The sequence below is a fragment of the Lynx rufus genome, unplaced genomic scaffold (genome assembly GCF_022079265.1).
Source record: "Lynx rufus isolate CCGP_SWC_20201006 ecotype Redwood Valley unplaced genomic scaffold, mLynRuf1.p SCAF_24, whole genome shotgun sequence".
Lineage (NCBI taxonomy): Eukaryota > Metazoa > Chordata > Mammalia > Carnivora > Felidae > Lynx > Lynx rufus.
The window spans coordinates 18060045-18080509 of NW_025814839.1; the positions used below are offsets into that span (position 1 = coordinate 18060045).

At 44.3% G+C, this 20465-nt stretch overlaps 1 protein-coding gene across 4 annotated transcripts in view; it reads left to right on the forward strand.

Annotated features, from left to right (window-relative positions):
* Positions 1-548: 548 nt before the first annotated feature.
* THOC5 (THO complex subunit 5) overlaps positions 549-20465 on the forward strand; it is a 31517-nt gene continuing 11600 nt past the window's right edge. The window contains exons 1-12 of one of the 4 annotated variants that reach the window (XM_047088299.1): positions 549-588; positions 2476-2604; positions 4318-4461; positions 5498-5611; positions 5750-5847; positions 7858-8004; positions 9401-9515; positions 13470-13602; positions 15863-15940; positions 16856-16896; positions 17140-17239; positions 18618-18726. In XM_047088299.1, coding sequence (XP_046944255.1) covers positions 2509-2604; positions 4318-4461; positions 5498-5611; positions 5750-5847; positions 7858-8004; positions 9401-9515; positions 13470-13602; positions 15863-15940; positions 16856-16896; positions 17140-17239; positions 18618-18726 — 1175 coding nt within the window. In that variant the 5' untranslated portion in view covers positions 549-588; positions 2476-2508. The other 3 variants (XM_047088297.1, XM_047088296.1, XM_047088298.1) reach the window with 3 other exon arrangements.

Sequence of the window (20465 nt, forward strand, 5' to 3'; positions counted from 1 at the left end):
AGACAAACCAGACCTAAAATGAGGAAACTGCTGATGCACCCTTGGGGAAAAAAGTGTCAGAGAATGAATGCCGTCCCTGGTTTGTAGCCCTCACTAGTATGGGATGTTTGGGTGAATGTGACAGTGGTTAAGAATCCAGGTCATGAAGGCATATCCGCAGTTTCAAATCTTGGCACTACCACGCTTTTGCGTTATCTTGGACCTACGACGAACTCATTCACTCAACTAGTCGGAAGCAGAGCGCGCACTAGTTGGGGGCCGTTGCTTTAGGTTCTGGGCAAAGAGTAAACAGGGCACCTAAGACTCTGCCCTTGCAGCATCAGTTTCCCGGTTTTGGAGGACAGCGTGAGGGTGTTGGTGACCCTTCCTAACAAACACCGGTCTCAAGGCCGCTTGCTTGCGCGCAGTCCAGGAGCTACTTCCGCCGGGAGCCGGCGGCTGGCCGGGGCCTCAGCGCTTCGCTTCCGGCCTCCGCGCCTCGCTTCCGGCAGACCGCTCTTTCCTTCCGTTTCTCTATGGTGCCTGGGAAGCCCTCTCTCCGCCGCCGGAAGTGGCTCACTGGCCGCGACAGGTTCGGGGCTGCACGCGGTGAGGACTGGAGCGGGACAGAGGGGCGGGGCGCTCCGGGACCTAGGTGCGGACTTCCCGGAGGGCGTCCCCAGGCTGGAGTCCGACCCGAGTTCTCCGTGTTCACTCTTCGGGGTCCCCCGCCGCTCGGCGCCGCGCGCTCAGTCTCTTCAGGTGAAAATGTTGGCAGCAGCAGCTTCGGGCCCCACTATGCAGCTCTAGGTGACGACGACGTTGTCGATGTCTATGGTGGTGGTGATAACAACTCACATTTATTGGGTGCTTACGTGTGCCTGGGTCTCTTTACTGTGTAGCCAAGTCAGGATTTCTCACATTTCAGCCTTTCGCGTCCCACCTTTTTGGGTTTTGCCCAATTTACCTTTAAGACTGTTTGCTAAGGTTTTTAATCGAGTCACTTTTTACTTCGCAAAGGTAAATTGGTTTTAGGAGAAAATTTCGATGGTCTCCCATAAACGGAGACTTGGCAGTATGCAGAAAGTAATGATAAAAATTAATATAATTAACATGAAAACAGACTAATTCTGGCTAGATTGCATTGTCTAAAGCTCTGAGACAGAATCCTTTTGCTAAGAAAGGAACATTGATGTTCACAGATGCTAAAGACAAATTAGGAAAATGAGATGTTCTCCTTGAAGCAATCGGAAGTTTCTAAAAAGAATTGAAAAGGGATTGACCTCCTTAGATGTTCAACATTATTTCAGATCATCCATGTGCCATTTACAGTCCCACTGCTAGGTCATCTTCATCACCTTTCCCAGAGGAATGCCTCCTGTGTCAATGTCCACAACAACCCCTGAGGTAGGGACTGTTATTCTCATTTCCTCTGAGGAAACAGGCCCAGAGAACAGTGAAGTGACTTGTCTCAGGACTCCTAGCCGTTAAATAGAGTGGAGACTCCAACTCAGAGCTTCTCTGACTCACTACCATCAGCCATTGGCTCCTTCAGTAAATGCTGGTGGCAGATTTTTGGGGCCAAGGGAGATGGTGCTGCCCACCTCAAGGGGCTGTGGTGACAACCAGGAGAGGTAGCAGAGGGGGAGGATGCTTTGTGACCCTAGAGCCCCACAAAATGTAGATTCTATTCTTTTAAATTTTAGGGTCAACCAAAGAGTTGATGGCATTGCCAGCTGAGATGGTAGCGAGACACATTGGTGTTACAAGAATGTAGTTAAGAGCACTGATGTGGCGTCAGATGGAACCAACTTTAGCAAACTAGCCGTGTAACCTTGGGCAGCTCATTCGGCTTTCCGAGCCTCGGTGTTGTCGTCTATAAAATGGTACTTGTTCTTACCTGAAAAGTTTGTTATAAGGATCAAATGAGTATTTATCTGTAAAGTGCTTAGATCAGGTCCAGCACACGGTGATCAGTCGATAGTATTGGGAACAGGTATATATGCTAAGCTTCGGAGTTTAGTCAGTGATGTGGTTATGGCGCCTTTAATTTTTTTTTTTAACGTTTATTTATTTTTGAGACACAGAGAGACAGAGCATGAATGGGGGAGGGTCAGAGAGAGAGGGAGACACAGAATGTGAAACAGGCTCCAGGCTCCGAGCTGTCAGCACAGAGCCCGACGTGGGGCTCGAACTCACAGACCGTGAGATCGTGACCTGAGCCGAAGTCGGACGTTCAACCGACTGAGCCACCCAGGCACCCCATTTATGGCGCCTTTAAAGGAGGTGAAGATGAATTCATTTTGGATAGGCTGAGGACCGATTCCCCTTTTTACACAGGATTAAACTGAAGCTTTGGAGGGTTGAGTGACCCTTTTTTTTGAGTTACCAAGGTTGTTAGTGGCCAGCACTACTAGTTAGACTTAAGTATTCTGACTCCAGGAAAATCTCCAATTCCAACTCTGGAAAATTGCAAAAGTTTTCTCCTTTTAACAGGTCTCTATCTCCTCTTGACCTTACCAAACAACCATGTCATCAGAATCAAGCAAGAAACGGAAGCCCAAAGTGATCCGAAGTGATGGAGCTCCATCTGAAGGCAAGCGTAACCGTTCTGACACAGAACAGGTGAGATCAGCCAGTGCTGCCATGCTGCTGAGAAATTACAGCTTGTGGCGAATCACCTGGCTGTGGGTTTGCAGCAGCTGAGGGTCACAGTGATGGCCTCCCAGGTGGCCTCTGCTTGACCAGGTGCCTGGAATTCCCCTGGTTCTACAAAACCTGAGTATTCACATTTGGTTTAGCTGCAGCATTCCAAGAACCAACCAGCCTATATCAGACATGAATAGTGCCTGAACAGACAATGCATTCTAGTATGGTGTGTGTCTCCCAAGTTTCCAGAGTCAGAAGAAGCCAGTATCTGCAGCATACCACCAGAAACTGGAGATGTGGCATTCCTGGTCAGCTACTGAGAAAGTACCAGAACAACATCTCCGCAGAATCTCTTCTGTGGCCTAAGAGCTCATGCTGTCAGCAGGTTCTTCCTTTTATTATTTCCCTGTCTTTAAATCTCTCAAGCTAATTTTTCTTAAAGATTATTTATTTATCTTGAGAGAGGGAGAGCACATGCCCACGTGTGTGAGTGGGGGAGAGGCAGAGAGAGAGGGGTAGGAGAGAAAATCCCAAGCAGGCTTTGCACTGTTAGCTCGGGGCTCAATCCCATGAACCAAGAGATCACGACCTGAGCCGAAATCAAGAGTTGGACGCTTAACTGACTGAGCCACCCGGGTGCTCCTGTCAAGCTAATTTGTGACCTAATTGTTTTGATTGGTTGGTTACTTTTTTTTTTTAACTGGATTAGAGAAGCATAGGAGCTTGAATTTAAGTAGAAAACGATCTTTTTCTCAGATTTAGGAAATCTAGAGTAAGAAAAAACCTTATCCATTGTGTAGGCATTAATTCTTCTTTATTGAGATGTAATTGACATATAACATTAATTTAAAGTGTATAATGATTTGAAATCTGTGTATGTTGTAAAATGATCACTACAAAAGTCTACTTAACCGTATGTAGTTACAGTTTTTTTTTTCTTGTGGTAACTTTTAAGACCTATTGTCTTAGCAACTTTCAAATATGCAATATAGTATCATTAGCTAACTCTCTTCAAGAGATGTGTTCCATTTACTCCAAAGGCTGGGTGACCAATTAAGATATTTTAGTCTCTGCTAAAGCTTGATTTGACCATCTAAACACCCATCAGTAGGAATTTGGTTAAATGCATTCTGGTTCATCTAAACAGTGGATTCTCACACAGCCATTTTGATGGATATTTAATTTATTGGGATGAGAAACTGCACTAAATAGCATGGACAGTGTGATTCCATTTTGTTTAAAAATAAAATTTGTGTTTATCCACAGTATTAAAAATAGTTGTTTCAGTTTGGAGGTGAGATTACAGGCAACTTTTCATTTTGTTTTTGATACTGCTCACTATATTCTGAGTCTCTGACACCAAGGATGCATTACTTTATAATTAGAAAAAAAGAGGGATTCTTTTCCATTTTGAGAAGAAGGAAAACATTTGATTTGAGGACCAAATTTTTTTTTCTTAAGATTTTATTTTTAAGTAATCTCCACACCCAACATGGGGGCTCGAACTCACAACTCTGATATCAAGAGTCTCATGCTCTACCAACTGAGCCAGCCAGGCGCACCTTGAGGACCAGATTTTTTTAGAGACATGATTTGGGGTTTCATTGTTACTGATTTCAGCCAAGTGTCCCTGGTCCCAACAGGGAGACTTTTATTCCCCACCCAAGGCATGTATCCGTGCTTCCACAGGAAGGTAAATACTACAGCGAGGAGGCTGAGGTGGACCTGCGGGACCCTGGCAGAGACTATGAGCTGTACAAGTACACGTGCCAGGAGTTGCAGAGGCTCATGGCTGAGATCCAGGACCTGAAGAGCCGAGGAGGCAAGGATGTGGTAAGGAGTAGCAGTGGTTTGGGGCAGACATGAACATGGTGGGTTTGCACGGATGGACTTGTTTTGCACCCACCAGAGCCCTTCCTGATCTTGGTCTTCTGGCCTAACCATGATCAGGTAGTTGGAGTCTGCGGGCTCCAGAGATGGTGCTTATTAATTTATTGAAACATTTCATCGCTCCCCAATCATCAATTAGAGTAACAAAAGTACAGGATAATTAATTTTTCTCCTAAGTGTAATTTGACAGTTCATCCAATTAATACTTATTACATGTCAGGCATTTTGTAGGTGTTGGGAAATGATGATATGTGTAAATTCCTTTGCTGTTGTAAGGATGGATAGGTACAGGTATGTTATAGAGACCAAAAATGAAATTGTTAGTATTAAATGAATGAACCAGACTTTGAGGCAAAGAAACTAAACAGTGTAACTAAAAACAAAACCCATGTATTGCCAAGAATCTCACTTATTTGTGCTTATCCTGGCCCAATATTGTTATGATTATTACATCATATTTTACTGTTGCCAAGCTTTATAGCTATAATTCTGGTATGTTCATTTAAGTTATTCTGTAAGGTTATTCATAGAGATCAAATTGTATGGCGGGATGCTGCTATTGTTAGGATCTCTGTAGACAATATGTAGGAACAGATATTAATTGGTTTTATTTTTTAATGTTTATTAAAGTTTATTTATTTTGAGAGAGAGAGTGGGGGAGGGCAAAGAGTGACAGGGAGAGAGAGAATCCCAAGCAGGCTGTACTCTGTCAGCAAAGAGCCCAACATGGGGCGTGAGATCATGATCTGAGCCAAGATCAAGAGACACTTAACTGACTAAGCCACCCAGGTGCCCTGGGACAGATATTAATTGTGCATTGGCTATACTTGCTCCATTTTCCATCGACAGTTCTCATCATTCTGAGCTCCTTCCAGTATCTGTTTTTGGCCCTGGGTGGGGATGGGTCAGCAGTGAGGGGCTGAAGGAAACTGAGCCATCACCTGTTGTCAAGGTCTTCACCAGTTTTCTTTGCCTGCAGGCAGTTGAGATAGAAGATCGGAGGATCCAGAGCTGTGTGCATTTCATGACTCTAAAGAAGCTTAATCGATTAGCCCATATCAGGTTGAAGAAAGGAAGAGATCAGACCCATGAGGTAGGAATTGAGAGGTTTAATCCTCCTCCTCCCTCTTCCCCATCCACTTCTTAATCCCCTTTACCTCTTCCCTGAGTTTGCTGCTGCTCTGTTTGACCTGACTTTCCCCACTTACCTCTGACCTTGTCCTCCTTTCAGGCCAAGCAGAAAGTAGATGCCTATCACCTGCAGCTCCAGAACCTGTTGTATGAGGTGATGCACCTGCAGAAAGAGATCACCAAATGTCTGGAGTTTAAGTGAGTTTTGGAGAACAAACTTTGTCAAAATTGCCTACTGGTAACTACTTTCTCCTGCATAGCTCAGGGTTAGCTAGTCTCCTTAAAAAGAAATCAGATGAACTTAGAGACTGCAGGATCTGGGACAAAAGTGAATAGATCACTTTGGGAGAATTGGAAAGCAGTGTTTTCAAGCTGCACAAAGAACCTTAGAAGCTTGTCTGACTTTTTCAAGTTTTGAGCTCTGTACCTGGCCAAAACCAGTTGTCCATCTCCAGCAGCGGCCTTTATGTTACCAGTTTGATTCCTGGGCACCTTGCATGGGAGCAACTCCCTTCCAGTCAAATTCTTTTAACCTTTTGGCCCACTTTTCCTCTCTAAAGTTCCAGCCATTCATTTTTGCAACTGGATTTTATTCTTTGGAACCTGAACTTCTTGCCACTTAGTTGCTCTCAGGTAAACAAACTATAGTTTGTCAGTGTCCATTTTAAAATGTAATGCCTCTTGGCAAATCCAAGTTGAGAGATGAGAAGGAGGAAAGAGTAGACAGAGGAAGAAAAGAGAATGTATTCTTGTTTGGTCAGACCTATTTGTGCAAACTGAAAAGAGGCAGGTTTTATTGTAATAAACTTGTGATGAGAGGGGCGCATCAGTCATTGGGTCTGGTGTATTTCTGATAGTTATGCTAATTTTTTAAAGTTATTTTTAAGGAGAGAGAGCTCACAAGCGAGCAGGGGAGAGGCAGAGAGAGGGAGAGACAGAATCCCAAGCAGGCTCTGTGCTGTCAGTGCAGAGCCCAACATGGAGCTCGAACTCACAAACCATGAGATCATGACCTGAGCTGAGACCAAGAGTTGGACACTTAACCTGCTAAGCCACCCAGGCACCCCAATAATTACACTGATTTTTGAGAGACATATTTATTTGCTTTATACATTCATCATGTAATGATAGTTAAATACTAATAGAGGCAAAATTCACATCAGGTTTTTCTCTGAGTTAATAGTATTGAGTCATTGTCAGTTTTGACTATGTACTATGCATAGATCAGATATTATTGGGGGAACCAGGGGAAGGTAAACTCTCAGTACTGTTTTTGAAACTTCTTATGTATCTTAAACTGCTTACAAATAAAAGATACTAAAAACAGAAGAATGGGATGCCCCAAGCTGTAACTGTCACTCAGATGAAAGCTGACAAATTCAGAATACAATAGAACTCTAGTCTCTGGAGAAGCAGGTGACCACCATTGGCCCTGGTCAGATAAGCCTGGGTTCAAATCCCAGCTCTGCCATTCACTAGCTATGTGACTTTAGGTAAGCTGCTCATCTGTAGGAATCTCCATCTCATTTGAAACATGGAGATAGAAATCCCCATTTGATGGAGATGTCCTGAGAATTAGGTGAGGCTGTCATACAGTGGGTGTTTAATACCTGGTAGCTGCCATTATTACCATCATCTGTCCATGACCTGTGCACTATGTTAATGCAGGAAAGAGTATGAGATTTCTTTAGTATATGTGAATCACTAAACATAACAATTGAAGCCTCTAGATCGTTTTCACACCTGGTTATGCCATCCTGAATCTTCCCCATCCCTTGTTTATGTGATTAATGTTTTAAACTTAAGTGCAGACCCTTAGGTTTTTTTCTGTTAAACGTAATTTATTGGTTTCAACCTGTCAATGTAGGCCTAGACTGTAGTGTTTTTATTGACTTTTTCAGCTCTTAGCTGTCTTGCTAAGCTTGGAGATAATCTGTAAATTTGATAAGCATCCCTTCCAAGTCTTTAATTCATGGATAAAAAGGTTGAGCACCATGGATAAGGATCCTGTGGTATGTAATCATCTACTTCTCTTCAAAGTGAGGTATTTACTAACGAGCATTTGCTGAGAAGACTTGATGGATTCCAGGTTCCTGGGTAGTTGTAGACCAGGGCTAAATGGGCATCTATGGAGGGAACTGTGGGCTTGCTTATTCCATGGTTTGGAGTCTTGAGAACAGCAACTTAACATCTAGTATTTGCCTGCAGGTCGAAGCATGAAGAAATTGATCTGGTCAGTTTAGAGGAGTTTTATAAGGAGGCTCCTCCAGATATTAGCAAGGCTGAAGTCACCATGGGAGACCCTCACCAGCAAACCCTGGCACGTCTGGACTGGGAGCTGGAGCAGCGAAAAAGGTTGTGTTTCTCCCTTCCTGACCTTGTTAACCTGTGCAGCACAGACCTTTACCCATGGGGACAACGCTTTGTCATGACCTACAGTCAGACAGTGCAGTTCTGTGGAACCAGCAGAATGATTTCTTAAGACCAAATCTCGTTTTGTGATTCATTCACATCTGATAATTCAGACTTGACCAACTGCATCATAGGTGGGGTTGGAATTAATTAAGGCTGTTAATAGAAAATTGGAGTACCATTTTCTTTGAAATTTTAATACCTGAGACCTAAATATCTTTTGTACTGTTAAGTCCAATTTTGTTTTTTGCTTGTTCCTCCTGCCTCTAAGACTACCCCTATGGTACTTTAAAATTGTGCAAACATTATTTTAGAAGGTTATACAATATCTTGTATGTAGACAAATTATAATTTATATAGTTTTTTCTTTATTGGGTTAGACTTTTATCATTTTTTGCTATCATAAATTATGCTTTCAGGAACCCCTTTCTTTACACATAAAAATTTCCCATACTAATAAAGGTCTTTTACTTATTAAAAAGAACATTTCTACTGTGTAACTTAATCTAGGTATTTTTAAGAATATAGCATTTTTTTTTTCATACTGGATTTTTCGTGGCTGCATCCTTTTCATTATGGTGACTTTCTTCCTCTGTATTTGTACAAGAATTCTAGGGCGTTTGGTTGACACAGCTCTGTTTTCCATTGGAGAAGTAGGTGTTTTATTTCCTTTTTTTTTTTTCTTTTCTGTTATAGAATGTATTCAATTTATGTTAATGAATTTAGTAAGCACTAAGTTTGACTCTTATGGAATCGGTGCCAGATTTTAGCAGATCGGGCTGGCCCATCACTCCTCTGTCCAGTACACTGCTTGCCTTGGGCATAGGTTAAACCATGAGTGTTGTATTCCTGTGGTCCATAATCCATCCCTACCCTGCCCCATTCAGTCCAGTCTGTGGACCTCATTTGGGTCCTATAGTTGCTAGATCCACATGTTTGTGAAAGTTTGGGGTCTAGACCCTAGAGGCAAAAAATGGAGCAGGAAATGACACAGGGATATCCCCTAGTGGTTAATGGGCAGAGCCTCTGGAGCCAGACAGGCATGGATTCAAAGCCCAGCTTTGTACTTACTCTTAGCTGAGTGACCTTGGGTAAATTCCCTACCTCCTTGAGCCTTTGTTTCCTTCTTTGGGGAAAAGAAGAGTCCCTATCTTCCAGGATTTTTATAAGATTAAATGCAATAATGCTTATAGTTCTCCAAGTGCCTGGCACATAGTAAGTACTAGGTAAACATTAGTTAATCATGACTGCTGTCATTAGGTGGCTTGTGACAGTGAGTAGATGTATCGGAAGATCTCTGAGCAGCTTCAAGTGACAGTGGTCTGTCCTCTCCCCATAGGCTGGCAGAGAAGTACCGAGAGTGCCTGTCCAACAAGGAGAAGATCCTCAAGGAGATTGAGGTGAAGAAGGAATACCTGAGCAGCCTCCAGCCTCGTCTCAATAGCATTATGCAGGTGAGGCTCTCCCCCACATACTCCCCTACCTTGGCCTTTTGCTTTGCCTTCAACACCCAGCAAGACCTTGCTGACCTGAGGCCTCCAGCAGCCACATCTCCCTTTGGGTTTTGCCAGGTCTGTTACCCTAACAGATGTCAGAGCCCATTGCAAGGATGGTCTTGTCTCTAGTTTCTACCCAACCAGTGCAGTAAGGTTGTGTCCTGGGTGGAAGAGATGCTGCCAGGTGAGCTCAGGAACATGTACACACATTTATGTGAGATGTTTTCTTTTCACCCAGAGCTTCCTCCAGGTAAAATACTTTTGCAAACTCTAGGTTTAATTTACCCCAGAATAGTTTCCATCAGCCTCACAGTTTCCAGGCATGCTTAGATGTGGATGTCTGTTAGACTCCCTGACTGCACCTTGGGGGTAGATGTTTAGCAGAGGTACTCTCTCTGAAAAGAACTTTACTCCTATTTGAAAGCCATCAGGTACCTTAGGAGGATAAGTCCCCACTTTAGATTGTAATGTAAAATGTAATGTCTGTCTTTTTTTTTTTTTTTTTAATGTTATTTATTTTTGAGAGAGAGCACAGTGGGAGAGGAGCAGAGAGAGAGGGAGACACAGTATCAAAAGCAGGCTCCAGGCTCTGAGCTGTCAGCACAGAGCCCAATGCGGGGCTCGAACTCACGAGCCATGAGATCATGACCTGAGCCGAAGTTGGATGCTTAACTGACTGAGCTGCCCAGACGCCCCTGTTATGTCTTTCTATATAGGTGACCTGATTTTTGTTTGATGTGTGAAGCAGATTGCTCTAAATCCTTATAGTTTTTTTTAACTCTTTTTTTCTTAACTCTTTTTTAAGTAAACTCTGCCCAACGTGGGGCTTGAATTCACAACCCCAAGATTAAGAGTTGCATGCTCTACAACTGAGTCAGTCAGGTGCCCCTGGGAGTTTTTGCTTTATAAACTAAAACACGACTGTTTAAAAAAAAATTTTTGGGGCGCCTGGGTGGCGCAGTCGGTTAAGCGGCTGACTTCAGCCAGGTCACGATCTCGCGGTCCGTGAGTTCGAGCCCCGCGTCAGGCTCTGGGCGGATGGCTCGGAGCCTGGAGCCTGTTTCCGATTCTGTGTCTCCCTCTCTCTCTGCCCCTCCCCCGTTCATGCTCTGTCTCTCTCTGTCCCAAAAATAAATAAACGTTGAAAAAAAAAAAAATTAAAAAAAAAATAAAAAAAATAAAAAAAATAAAAAAAAAATTTTTTTTAATGTTTATTTTTTGAGAGAGCACAAGTAGGGAAGGAGCAGAAAGAGAGGGAGACACAGAATCCAAAGCAGGCTCCAGGCTCTGAGCTGTCAGCTCAGAGTCCAGTGTGGGGCTCAGACCCACTAACTGTGAGATCGTGACCTCAGCTGAAGTCAGATGCTTAACCAACTGAGCCACCCCAGCGCCCCTAAAACGCAACTGTTTAAAACAGCGTACATATATTACATTTAAAAACATAATTTTTACGGGGCGCCTGGGTGGCTCAGTCAGTTAAGCGTCCGACTTCGGCTCAGGTCATGATCTCACAGTTTGTGAGTTTGAGTCCTGCATCGGGCTCTGTGCTGACAGCTCAGAGCCCGGAGCCTGCTTCTGATTTTGTGTCTCCCTCTCTCTCTGCCCCTCCCCTGCTCATGCTCTGTCTCTGTCTCTCAAAAATAAATAAATGTAAAAAAAAAAAATTGTTTTTTAAACACAATTTTTACAAAAGAAAAGCATACAGTTCCTAAGTGTATAGCTCAGTGAATATTCTCTAGTGAACACATCTATGTAACCTGCACGCAAATCAAGAAAAAGAACATTACCAATTTTCCAAAAGATATTTTATTCCCCCTCTCAGTTACTATTTCCTCTCACCCTTCAGTAACTATTATCTTGATACCTAATGTCATAGGTTAGTTTGGCCTGTTTTTGAGTTTATACAAACAGAATTGTATATATACTCTTGTGTCTGACTTCTTTTGCTTAACATTATGTTTGTGAGATTCATCTGTACTGTTGTGAGCACCAGGAGTTCATTTATTTTCATTAATACTTAGTATTTGATTGTGGGTACTTCCAGTTTGGGGCTATTATGAATAATAATGTTATAAGCATTCTTTGTCGTTTGGTGTCTTATGTACATATTTCTGTTGAATATATACCCAGGAATGACATTGCTGGGTCGTAGAGTATGCTAGGCATATATTTAGCTTGGCAGACACTGAAACAGTTTCCTAATGTGATTGCACTGATGTACAAAATTCCCCCCAGCACCATGTGAAAGTTCTAACTGCTCCACATCCTCACCAGTGCTTGGTATTGTCAGCCTTCTTGATTTTAGCCATTCTGAAGGGTATTGCCTTTCTCTGGGGACCAGTGATGTTGAGCACAACCCCTTTTTATACTTCTTTGCTTTTGGATTACCTCATTTGCAAAAGGCTTATTCTAGTCTCCTGTTCATTTTTCTATTGGATTGCTTGGACTTCTTTATATATTCTGGAGATGAGTCTTTTGCATATATTTTTCCCATTTTATGACTCTTTTTCACTCTCATAATGGTATCTTTTAATGAGCAGATGTTCTTAAATTTTATATGATCTAATCAGTGTTTTCCTCTATGGTTAGGATGTCCTGTTTAAAAATCTCTCTCTCTGTCCCAGGGTCATGGAGATATTCTCGCATTTTCTTATAGAAGCTCTATTGTTTATCTTTCACACTTAGAATCTAGGATACCTGGAAGGGAACATTGTACATAGTGTGATATAGGGTCAGTTTCATTTTTTTTTTCATGTGGGTATTCAGCTGGGTCATTTATTGAAAAGGCCATGCTTTCCCCACTGTTCTCCAGTGCCACTTTTGTCATAAATCAAATGTCCATGTAGGTTTGTGTGTCCTCTATTTGTCTTTCCATGCACCAGTATCACACTGGCTTATTTACGGTAGCTTTGTCAGAAGCCTTGATGCCCAGGGGCGCCTGGGTGGCTCAGTCAGTTAAGCAGCCGACTTTGGCTCAGGTCATGATCTCACAATTTGTGGGTTCAAGTCCCTCATCGGGCTTTGTGCTGACAGCTCAGAGCCTGGAGCCTGCTTTGCATTCTGTGTCTCCCTCTCTTTCTCTGCCCCTCCCCCACTCATGCTCTGTCTCTGTCCTTCAAAAATAAATGTTAAAAGAACTTATTAAGAAAAAAAATAGTTTAAGAGAAGTCTGATGCCCAGTAGTGTGTGCTCTAGCTTAATTTTTCAGGATTGTCTTGGTTGTTCTTGGCCCTTTGCATTTAACATGTAAATTTTAGAATCAGCTAGTCTATTTTCACCTGCTGGAATATAGACTGGGGTTGCATTGAATCTGTAGATCAGTTTGGAGTGAACTGATTTCAGGGCAGTGTTGAGTCTTCCAGGCCATTAACGTGGCCTTTCATTTCTCAAGCCTTTGTGTAGAGGCTTACACGCCTTTTACTTACTTATTCTTAGGTAGTTTAAGTCTTCTTGATGCTCTTGGAAATGCTTCTTTTTTTTTTTTTTTTTCATTTTCATACTGTTTGTTGCTTGTGTAAATTGATTTTTTTGTATTGACCTCTTATCTACCTATTCTGTTAACTTATCATGTATTTTTTTTTTAATTTTTTTTTTTTCAACGTTTTTATTTATTTTTGGGACAGAGAGAGACAGAGCATGAACGGGGGAGGGGCAGAGAGAGAGGGAGACACAGAATCGGAAACAGGCTCCAGGCTCTGAGCCATCAGCCCAGAGCCTGACGCGGGGCTCGAACTCACGGACCGCGAGATCGTGACCTGAGCTGAAGTCGGACGCTTAACCGACTGCGCCACCCAGGCGCCCCATCATGTATTTTTAATAGATAAAAAAAAACTATAGTAACTCAGCAGCCACCTCTTCACATGTGGACTGCCTACAAAGGGAAAATAAAAATCCTTCTTTTGTTGCATGCAGGCTTCCCTCCCAGTGCAAGAGTACCTATTCATGCCGTTCGACCAGGCTCACAAGCAGTACGAGACAGCTAGACATCTGCCACCGCCTCTCTATGTCCTCTTTGTCCAGGCCACTGCGTATGGGCAGGCCTGTGGTGAGTATGGGGGCTGGGTGAGGAAGAGGGGCTGTGGGAGCAACAGCCGTGGCCGATTGAGTCATTTGGAAGCCCTGCCTGCTGAGGAAAGCTCCCTGGTCCTGCTCAGAAGTTCCCAGGTGACAGACGCTGCCTCCCCTCTGCACCGCCCAGCATGGCTGCTCTGACCAGCTGGCCTGAGGCTAGACTAACCTGGTGGGCATTTCAGAATGGATGGCTTTGAATCTTCAATGAGCCTGGCTGGTCGGCTAGTGGGTGTAGTGCCCTGGCAGCCTGCCTGCCTGGGCTCCCAGACACTCACCCCATCAAGGCATGCTTGGCAGGTGGATCAGCACTTCTTCTTCCGCTTCAGAGAGAGGACTTGGTGAACACAGGTCCCAGGCAGCTTTCTCAGACTTTCATGACGCCCAAACAGGCTGCATGTCGTTAAAGTGAATTACCAAGTGGGAAGATGTGTCTGCTTTAAGCTTATGGGCAACCCTTTCCTCCATAGAGTTTTGAAAAGGTTTTGGAGACCTTACCTTTTGCCCTACTGCAGCTTTCACCCAGCACCTAAACTTTTCTTCTTCACCCCACCGCATCAAACAGACCTGTACAGCATCAGTGCATGCCTATCCTCCCAGCCATGGGCACCGACACATTACTGTCTCTCTTCTTGTGTCTTCCTGGTCCTCCTGGTCCTCTCCTTCCCTTTTGTTCTCCTTCTTGTTTCCATCATCAGCTCATATGAAATCCTCCCAGCCCCCTAGACAGGGTGAGTAATTTTCTTTTCTTTTGTGTTTAAACCCAACCTGTTTCCTTTCCCATTTTACTATAGAATTTCAGAATTAAGCTACCCAAAAGAACAGTTTGGCATTTGCCAGTGGTTGATGGGGGCATCTAGCTTGTTTGGGTGAGGTATGTTGGTTCATGCAGGGCTGTCAGAGAGCAGTGGCCGATCACCTGGAAGTATTATCTCAGCGGCCTTGCCAGGTAGAGGAAGTTTGTCATTCCTCTTTGGTGCAGTTGGGCAAGCCATTTCAGTCTCCTATGACTGTCTGTGACCCGTATACTGTTTTGGTTTTTTTTTTTAAATGTTTGTTTATTTTTGACAGAGCGCCCATGCGCATGAGTTGGGGAGGGACAGAGAGAGAGGGAGACACAGAATCTGAAACAGGCTCCAGGCTCTGAGCTGTCAGCACAGAGCCCAATGCGGGGCTCGAACTCACGGACAGTGAGATCATAACCTGAGCCAAAGTTGGACACTCAACCAACTGAGCCACCCAGGTGTCCCCCTTATACCGTTTTGAATGGAGCAAGAGAGGTGGTGGCCTGTCTGACCTCCCAGTAGACCTACAAAGTTCCACAAAGGCAGGCCAGGTGTCACCTGGGGAAAGTGTCAGTCCTGGTGCATGGAACAGCCCTCTTATCTTCCTGTTTAAGACACCAAGCTCAAGTTGAATAGACCTAGTCTTGAATCCTAGCTTAGCTACTTCCTGGCTAATGTGTCTAACTTCTCCGAGCCTTGATTTTCTCATCTCGTGGCTATAGTAATAGTATGGTTCTCATAAAGTTGTTGTGAAGGTTAAACATTAATTTGAAAAACATAATGTTATGAGTACAATTACAAGCATCAGCTCATTTGGTCTTTGCCACCCAACCAGGCAGTTACCATTTGTCAAGACAGGATTTCTTTCATAGATGCAGAAAGTGGGGCTCAGAGCAGTGAAATAACTTTCTAGGTGTTTAGGAATTAGTGGGGCAGGGACTCAGATCTGGGACTAAACTGCAGGGTCCAAGCTCCTGTGCACTGTCCTGCCTCCCAGTTAAATGTGACAGTACCAGCCAGCTGCTTGGTGTAGTACAGAATAGAGAGTAAGCAAGCACTGAGATGAGAACCGTTGTTTCTGAGATGTGAACAGTTAGGGCATCTGGATGAGAACCTTTAAGACAGTTGGCAGAGGAGTATCCCGTGGCTTTAGGCGCTAGGGTGGGATTACGCGTTGGTGTAAGCCTGAAAAGGGAAGCGTTCACCATAGTGTCAGGTGGTGCTTGTCTAAAATTTGCACTTTGGATTCTTTGTTTTCAGTAAATGATGGAAAAAAGCTTTAAGTTTCCCACCTTGTTCCTCCTCATGTGGAGAAAGGGCTTTTGCCTTTCCACCCCCAATCAGTTAGGAGTTGTGACAAAGGCAGAAGAAATGCAGCCCCAGAGTTAGCCTGTTGTGTAGCTTAGCTCCTTCCCTCAGCAGCTGTCCTACAAAGTTTTTTCTTGCTCACAGATAAGACGTTGTCTGTGGCGATCGAAGGCAGTGTGGATGAAGCCAAGGCTCTATTTAAGCCTCCTGAAGACTCCCAAGGTAATGTGGTCGGGATCCTTCCCCACGTCTTCCATAGCTGGGTCCAGGGGCACCAGGTCAACACCTCAGGACAGTGCTGGTCCTTTGGAAATTATCTGTACTCGTTCTGAGTAGCAGGGAGCTTGACTTTAATGTCTTAATGCTCAAGGGTAGACGGGGTAAAGCATTGGTTGTGGATTTTGGTCCTGCCACTCACTAGCTCACTGATCCTGGGAGAGTTCTTTAACATTTCTTTCTTTTTTTTTTTTTAATGTTTATTTATTTTTGAGACAGAGACAGAGCACCAGCAGGGGAGGGGCAGAGAGAGGGAGACACACAATCTGAAGCAGGCTCCAGGCTCTGAGCTATCAGCACAGAGCCCGACATGGGGCCCAAACCCATGAACTGTGAGATCATGACCTGAGCCAAAGTCAGACACTTAACCAACTGAGCCACCCAGGAGCCCCCACTTTAGCCTTTCTGAGCCTCAGTTTACTTACTTGTCAAAACAGGATAGTAATACCTCATATAAAATTATTGTGTCGATTAAATGAGGTCATACATGCAAAGTTCTTAGCATCATTCTTGGCACATAGCAACCCCTCAAGTTGTATGAACTGCTACTGCTGTTGCTATTTATATTACTGTTACTACCACCACTACCAACAATGGGGGTGTGGCTTGTGGTCCATAGGATTGCATTAAAAAGCACCTTCAAAAATAGAGGCAGTTGGATTATGAGGCATTCCTCCTTTTTTTCTCGCATCACCATGTTTTCTATACTGAATCAGCAGCAGCAAATTAGTTTATCGTGTATTCTAAAGAAACCCATTTACAAATGACAGAGTCTCAGCCCCTTTAAGCCCCATGGGTTGAGGCACTTTAGGAGCATTGGGAAGCTCCTTACCTCCAGATGCTTTCTCTCTGTGGTTGCAGATGATGAGAGCGACTCCGATGCTGAAGAGGAGCAGACCACGGTGAGAGCCATTTGCCCTCCTGAGTGTGTCAAGCAGCTGCACTGGGGCCTGCTAGTTGGCAGGTGCCATCTTCCCTAGAAGCAGAAGAAAGAGGTGGGAAAGAAAGAGCTGCTGGGGTCTGGCAGCTGGATAGCTGAAGCAGCAGGTTCCAGCCAGCGGGGCTGAGGCCCTGGCCAGTAGGGAGAAGGAAGGGGCAAATTCGTATGACCAGTGCTCATCTGATTTGATCTTTCCTTTGTCCAGAAACGCCGGCGACCCACACTGGGAGTTCAGTTGGATGACAAGCGCAAGGAGATGCTGAAAAGGCACCCGCTATCTGTCATGCTGGACCTGAAGTGCAAAGGTCTGGTTCCCTTTGTTCTGGAGGATCCATAGCATTTGAGGCTTTTGCTAGCTGCAGGTGCACAAGGTTCAGCAAGGCAAAGTCCTGTTTGACCAAGAAAAGATTCTGGTTTCATATTTCTTTGTTTTTCATCATTGTTTTGCATGGAGTTTGATTTTTTTTCTCTAAGTCATAAGCATAACAACAGAGATGAAACTAGACACATAAGGGATGCTTGATAAAATTATACCAATTTCTGAATTGACTAAGATACACAGAACAAGTCACAAGAGTGTGCAGGATTCGAGTACTATGACTAGTGTGCTTAATCTCATACACATAAGTAGAAGTTTGTGTTCTGCAGAGAATGATTTGAAACTGGTTTTGTATGGATAAAGCAATATACACAGTATAAGAGCTAACTGTCACATGTAAGTTTCCCTTTCACCTGAGACTCCAGTCCTCGGTCTTACCTCCAAGGTCTTACCTCTTGGTGACAGATTTCTTACATATTTTCTAGAACTGTTCTATGTATTTAGAAGCTTTTATGCAAGTGTATATTTATCCCCTTCTCCTTTTAGTTTTTACACAAATGGAAACATACTCTACACACTTCACCTTTTTTTTAAAACTTGTTATTTTGAGATAATTTTAGACTCAGAAGAGTTGCCGTAATAATAGACTTCTCATGCTCTTCACTCAACTTCCCATAATGTCAGCGTCTTACTTAAGCATAGTACAGTGATCAAAACCAATGTTAATTTTATTGGTACAATTAACTAAACCACAGAATTTATGCAGATTTCCTTGTTTTTTCCACTAATGTCCTTTGTCCATTTTAGGATCCAGTCCAGGATCTCACATGACATTTAGTTGCCATGCCTCTTAGTCTCCTGCAGCCAGGACAGTCTTCTCCTCCTCAGTCTCGCTTATCTTTCATGATCTTGACATCTTTGAAGACCAGGTTTATTTACTATGTGGAAAAACTCAATTTGGCTTTGTCTGTGTTTTCTCCTTATCAGACTGAGCTTATGGGTTTGAGGGAGGAATACCATAGACATGGGTTCATCATCCCATCATATCAGGGGTACATGGTGTCACTGGTACTCACCTGGATCCACTTGGTGATCACTTGATTGCTCCCTTTCGATATTTTACTTTTTAGAAACAGCTAAGGAGCTAAGCCCACACTCAAGGGGAGGGAAATGAATCTCCCCCTCTTGGAGAGAGGAGTTGCAAAGAATTTGTAGACATTTTTTATTCAATATAAAATTGCCATTGAGTTTCTGTTTTTACAGTAAAAGCTCTTAAAAGCCTCATTTTTACAGTTCCATAATACTGTAGACTCTGCTCTCATGTTCAACTTGTACATGGTCTTCTTTTCATCCTCCCCCTCCAGATGACAGTGTGCTTCACCTGACCTTCTACTACCTCATGAACCTCAACATCATGACGGTAAAGGCCAAAGTGACAACCGCCACGGAGCTGATCACCCCCATCAGTGCAGGGTACTGGGCAGGCGCTGTGGAGAGTGGGGCATGGGGGTGGGTGTGAGGAGAGCCTCTCTGCGGGCTGCTTTTGGTTCCTCGCGCACACTGGCTCTGAGGAGGTGCACTGCTCCGTTGACTTCTGTTGTCATGTCCACGTCTGGAAGTCCTGGCACCTCACTGGTATTTAGAAAGCACTTGCTGACTGAAGTTGGTTCTCTTACTACACAGCAGATGATAAAATGACTACAATGTATGGAAAATTGAGTAGGCAGGGCAGAGCAGCAGCTTGTTCTGACAAGTGGAAAGGTGTGAATGTAGAAATGGAATTTGGCAGACATGATGAGGTTGACAAATTTAGGCCTTCATTTACTCTTTCCCAAGGTGCTGGGACTTTTGCTTCATAGCCCAGCTCAATCCCAGGTTGTCCTTACCTGGCAGCAGGAAGAGGTTTTGAGGAGGGTGAGTGGAGGCACGGTAATGATGGCCACAGGTTCGGCATCCCCAGGAAGCGCCTGGCTGTGGCAGTCTTGTTCCACAGCTAGGAGTGGGAAGAAAGGAAAAGGGCCAAGAGGGCCTGAAATAGCCTCACAGGAGCACTACCCTGGCCTGGTACTCCTGCACACTTGAGTCTTTGGGTTGGCTATACAGAGACCACTGAGGGAGACACACAAGTCTGGTGCCTGGTGGGGTGGGGCTCTTCTCATGGCTGCCTGGTGTCCCTGTGTTCTCTACCCTACACTTACAGTCCATGCCCCCTTCAGGCCACAGCCTTGGTCCCTGGACTCAAGAGTTATTTGATCACACTAGGGCACTCTGGATGAAATTGACCCTATTCTCACCTGACCCCAGCAGAGGGAGCCCAGGGCTTGCTTCTTCAGAGTGCCCGGTTACACTGCCTGGCCAGAGCTCTCAGTCTAGCAGCTTGCGGGCCCTGGCCATGGTGGAGTTCCTTGTCACCAGCATTCTGCCAGCTCACCTCTCAGATGCCAAACCTACTAAGAAGAGGGCTGCCAGCTGGCCTCAGTGCATACTTAACTCCAGCTTCTCCCTAAGCTTTGCACATGCAAGTACTGGGGACAGTACTGCTGAGTGGATACCAGCTGGGCTCAGAGCTCCAGTGTTTCCCGGGTCTGCCACTTATACCTGTGTGTGCACCTTTAGCCAAGTTTCCTGGCTTCTGAGGCTGGTTCCTCACTCTGGTCATGAATTGTAATATACACTTCCAGGGTGTTTATGAAGGATCAGGTCTAGTGCTTAGCATAGGTGAAGCACTTGGTAATGACAGCTGGTAATGTCACACTTGGTAATGTGTTTATCATCATGAATTTGCTTAACTCTTCACAATAACTTTACAAGGGGAGGAAACTACGACTATCATCGATAGATGGTCCGTGGCCCCAAAAGAGGGAGGGGATGCAAAAGGAAGCACCACCCTGAAACCAGGATTGTATCTTTATGGGCCTTCAGGTGTTGTCTAGCTCATCCCCCTATTTTTCAGATGGAGAAACTGAGGTCCAGGAGGCATCTGACCAGTTGTGGAAGCTCTGGGCCTAGAGTTCCAAACTGCCAGCTCAGAGGCCTTTGCTTAAGTACAGGCTGCTTTGGCCCCTGGAGATACCAGGCTGGTGTATGGTTCTATTTATTCATCTACTATAACACAAGGATACTTTTTTTTCTCCCTGATGTAATCACAGTCTCACACTAATTCCTTAATATCATTCAATATCCATTCAGAGTTCAAATTTCACTGATTTTCT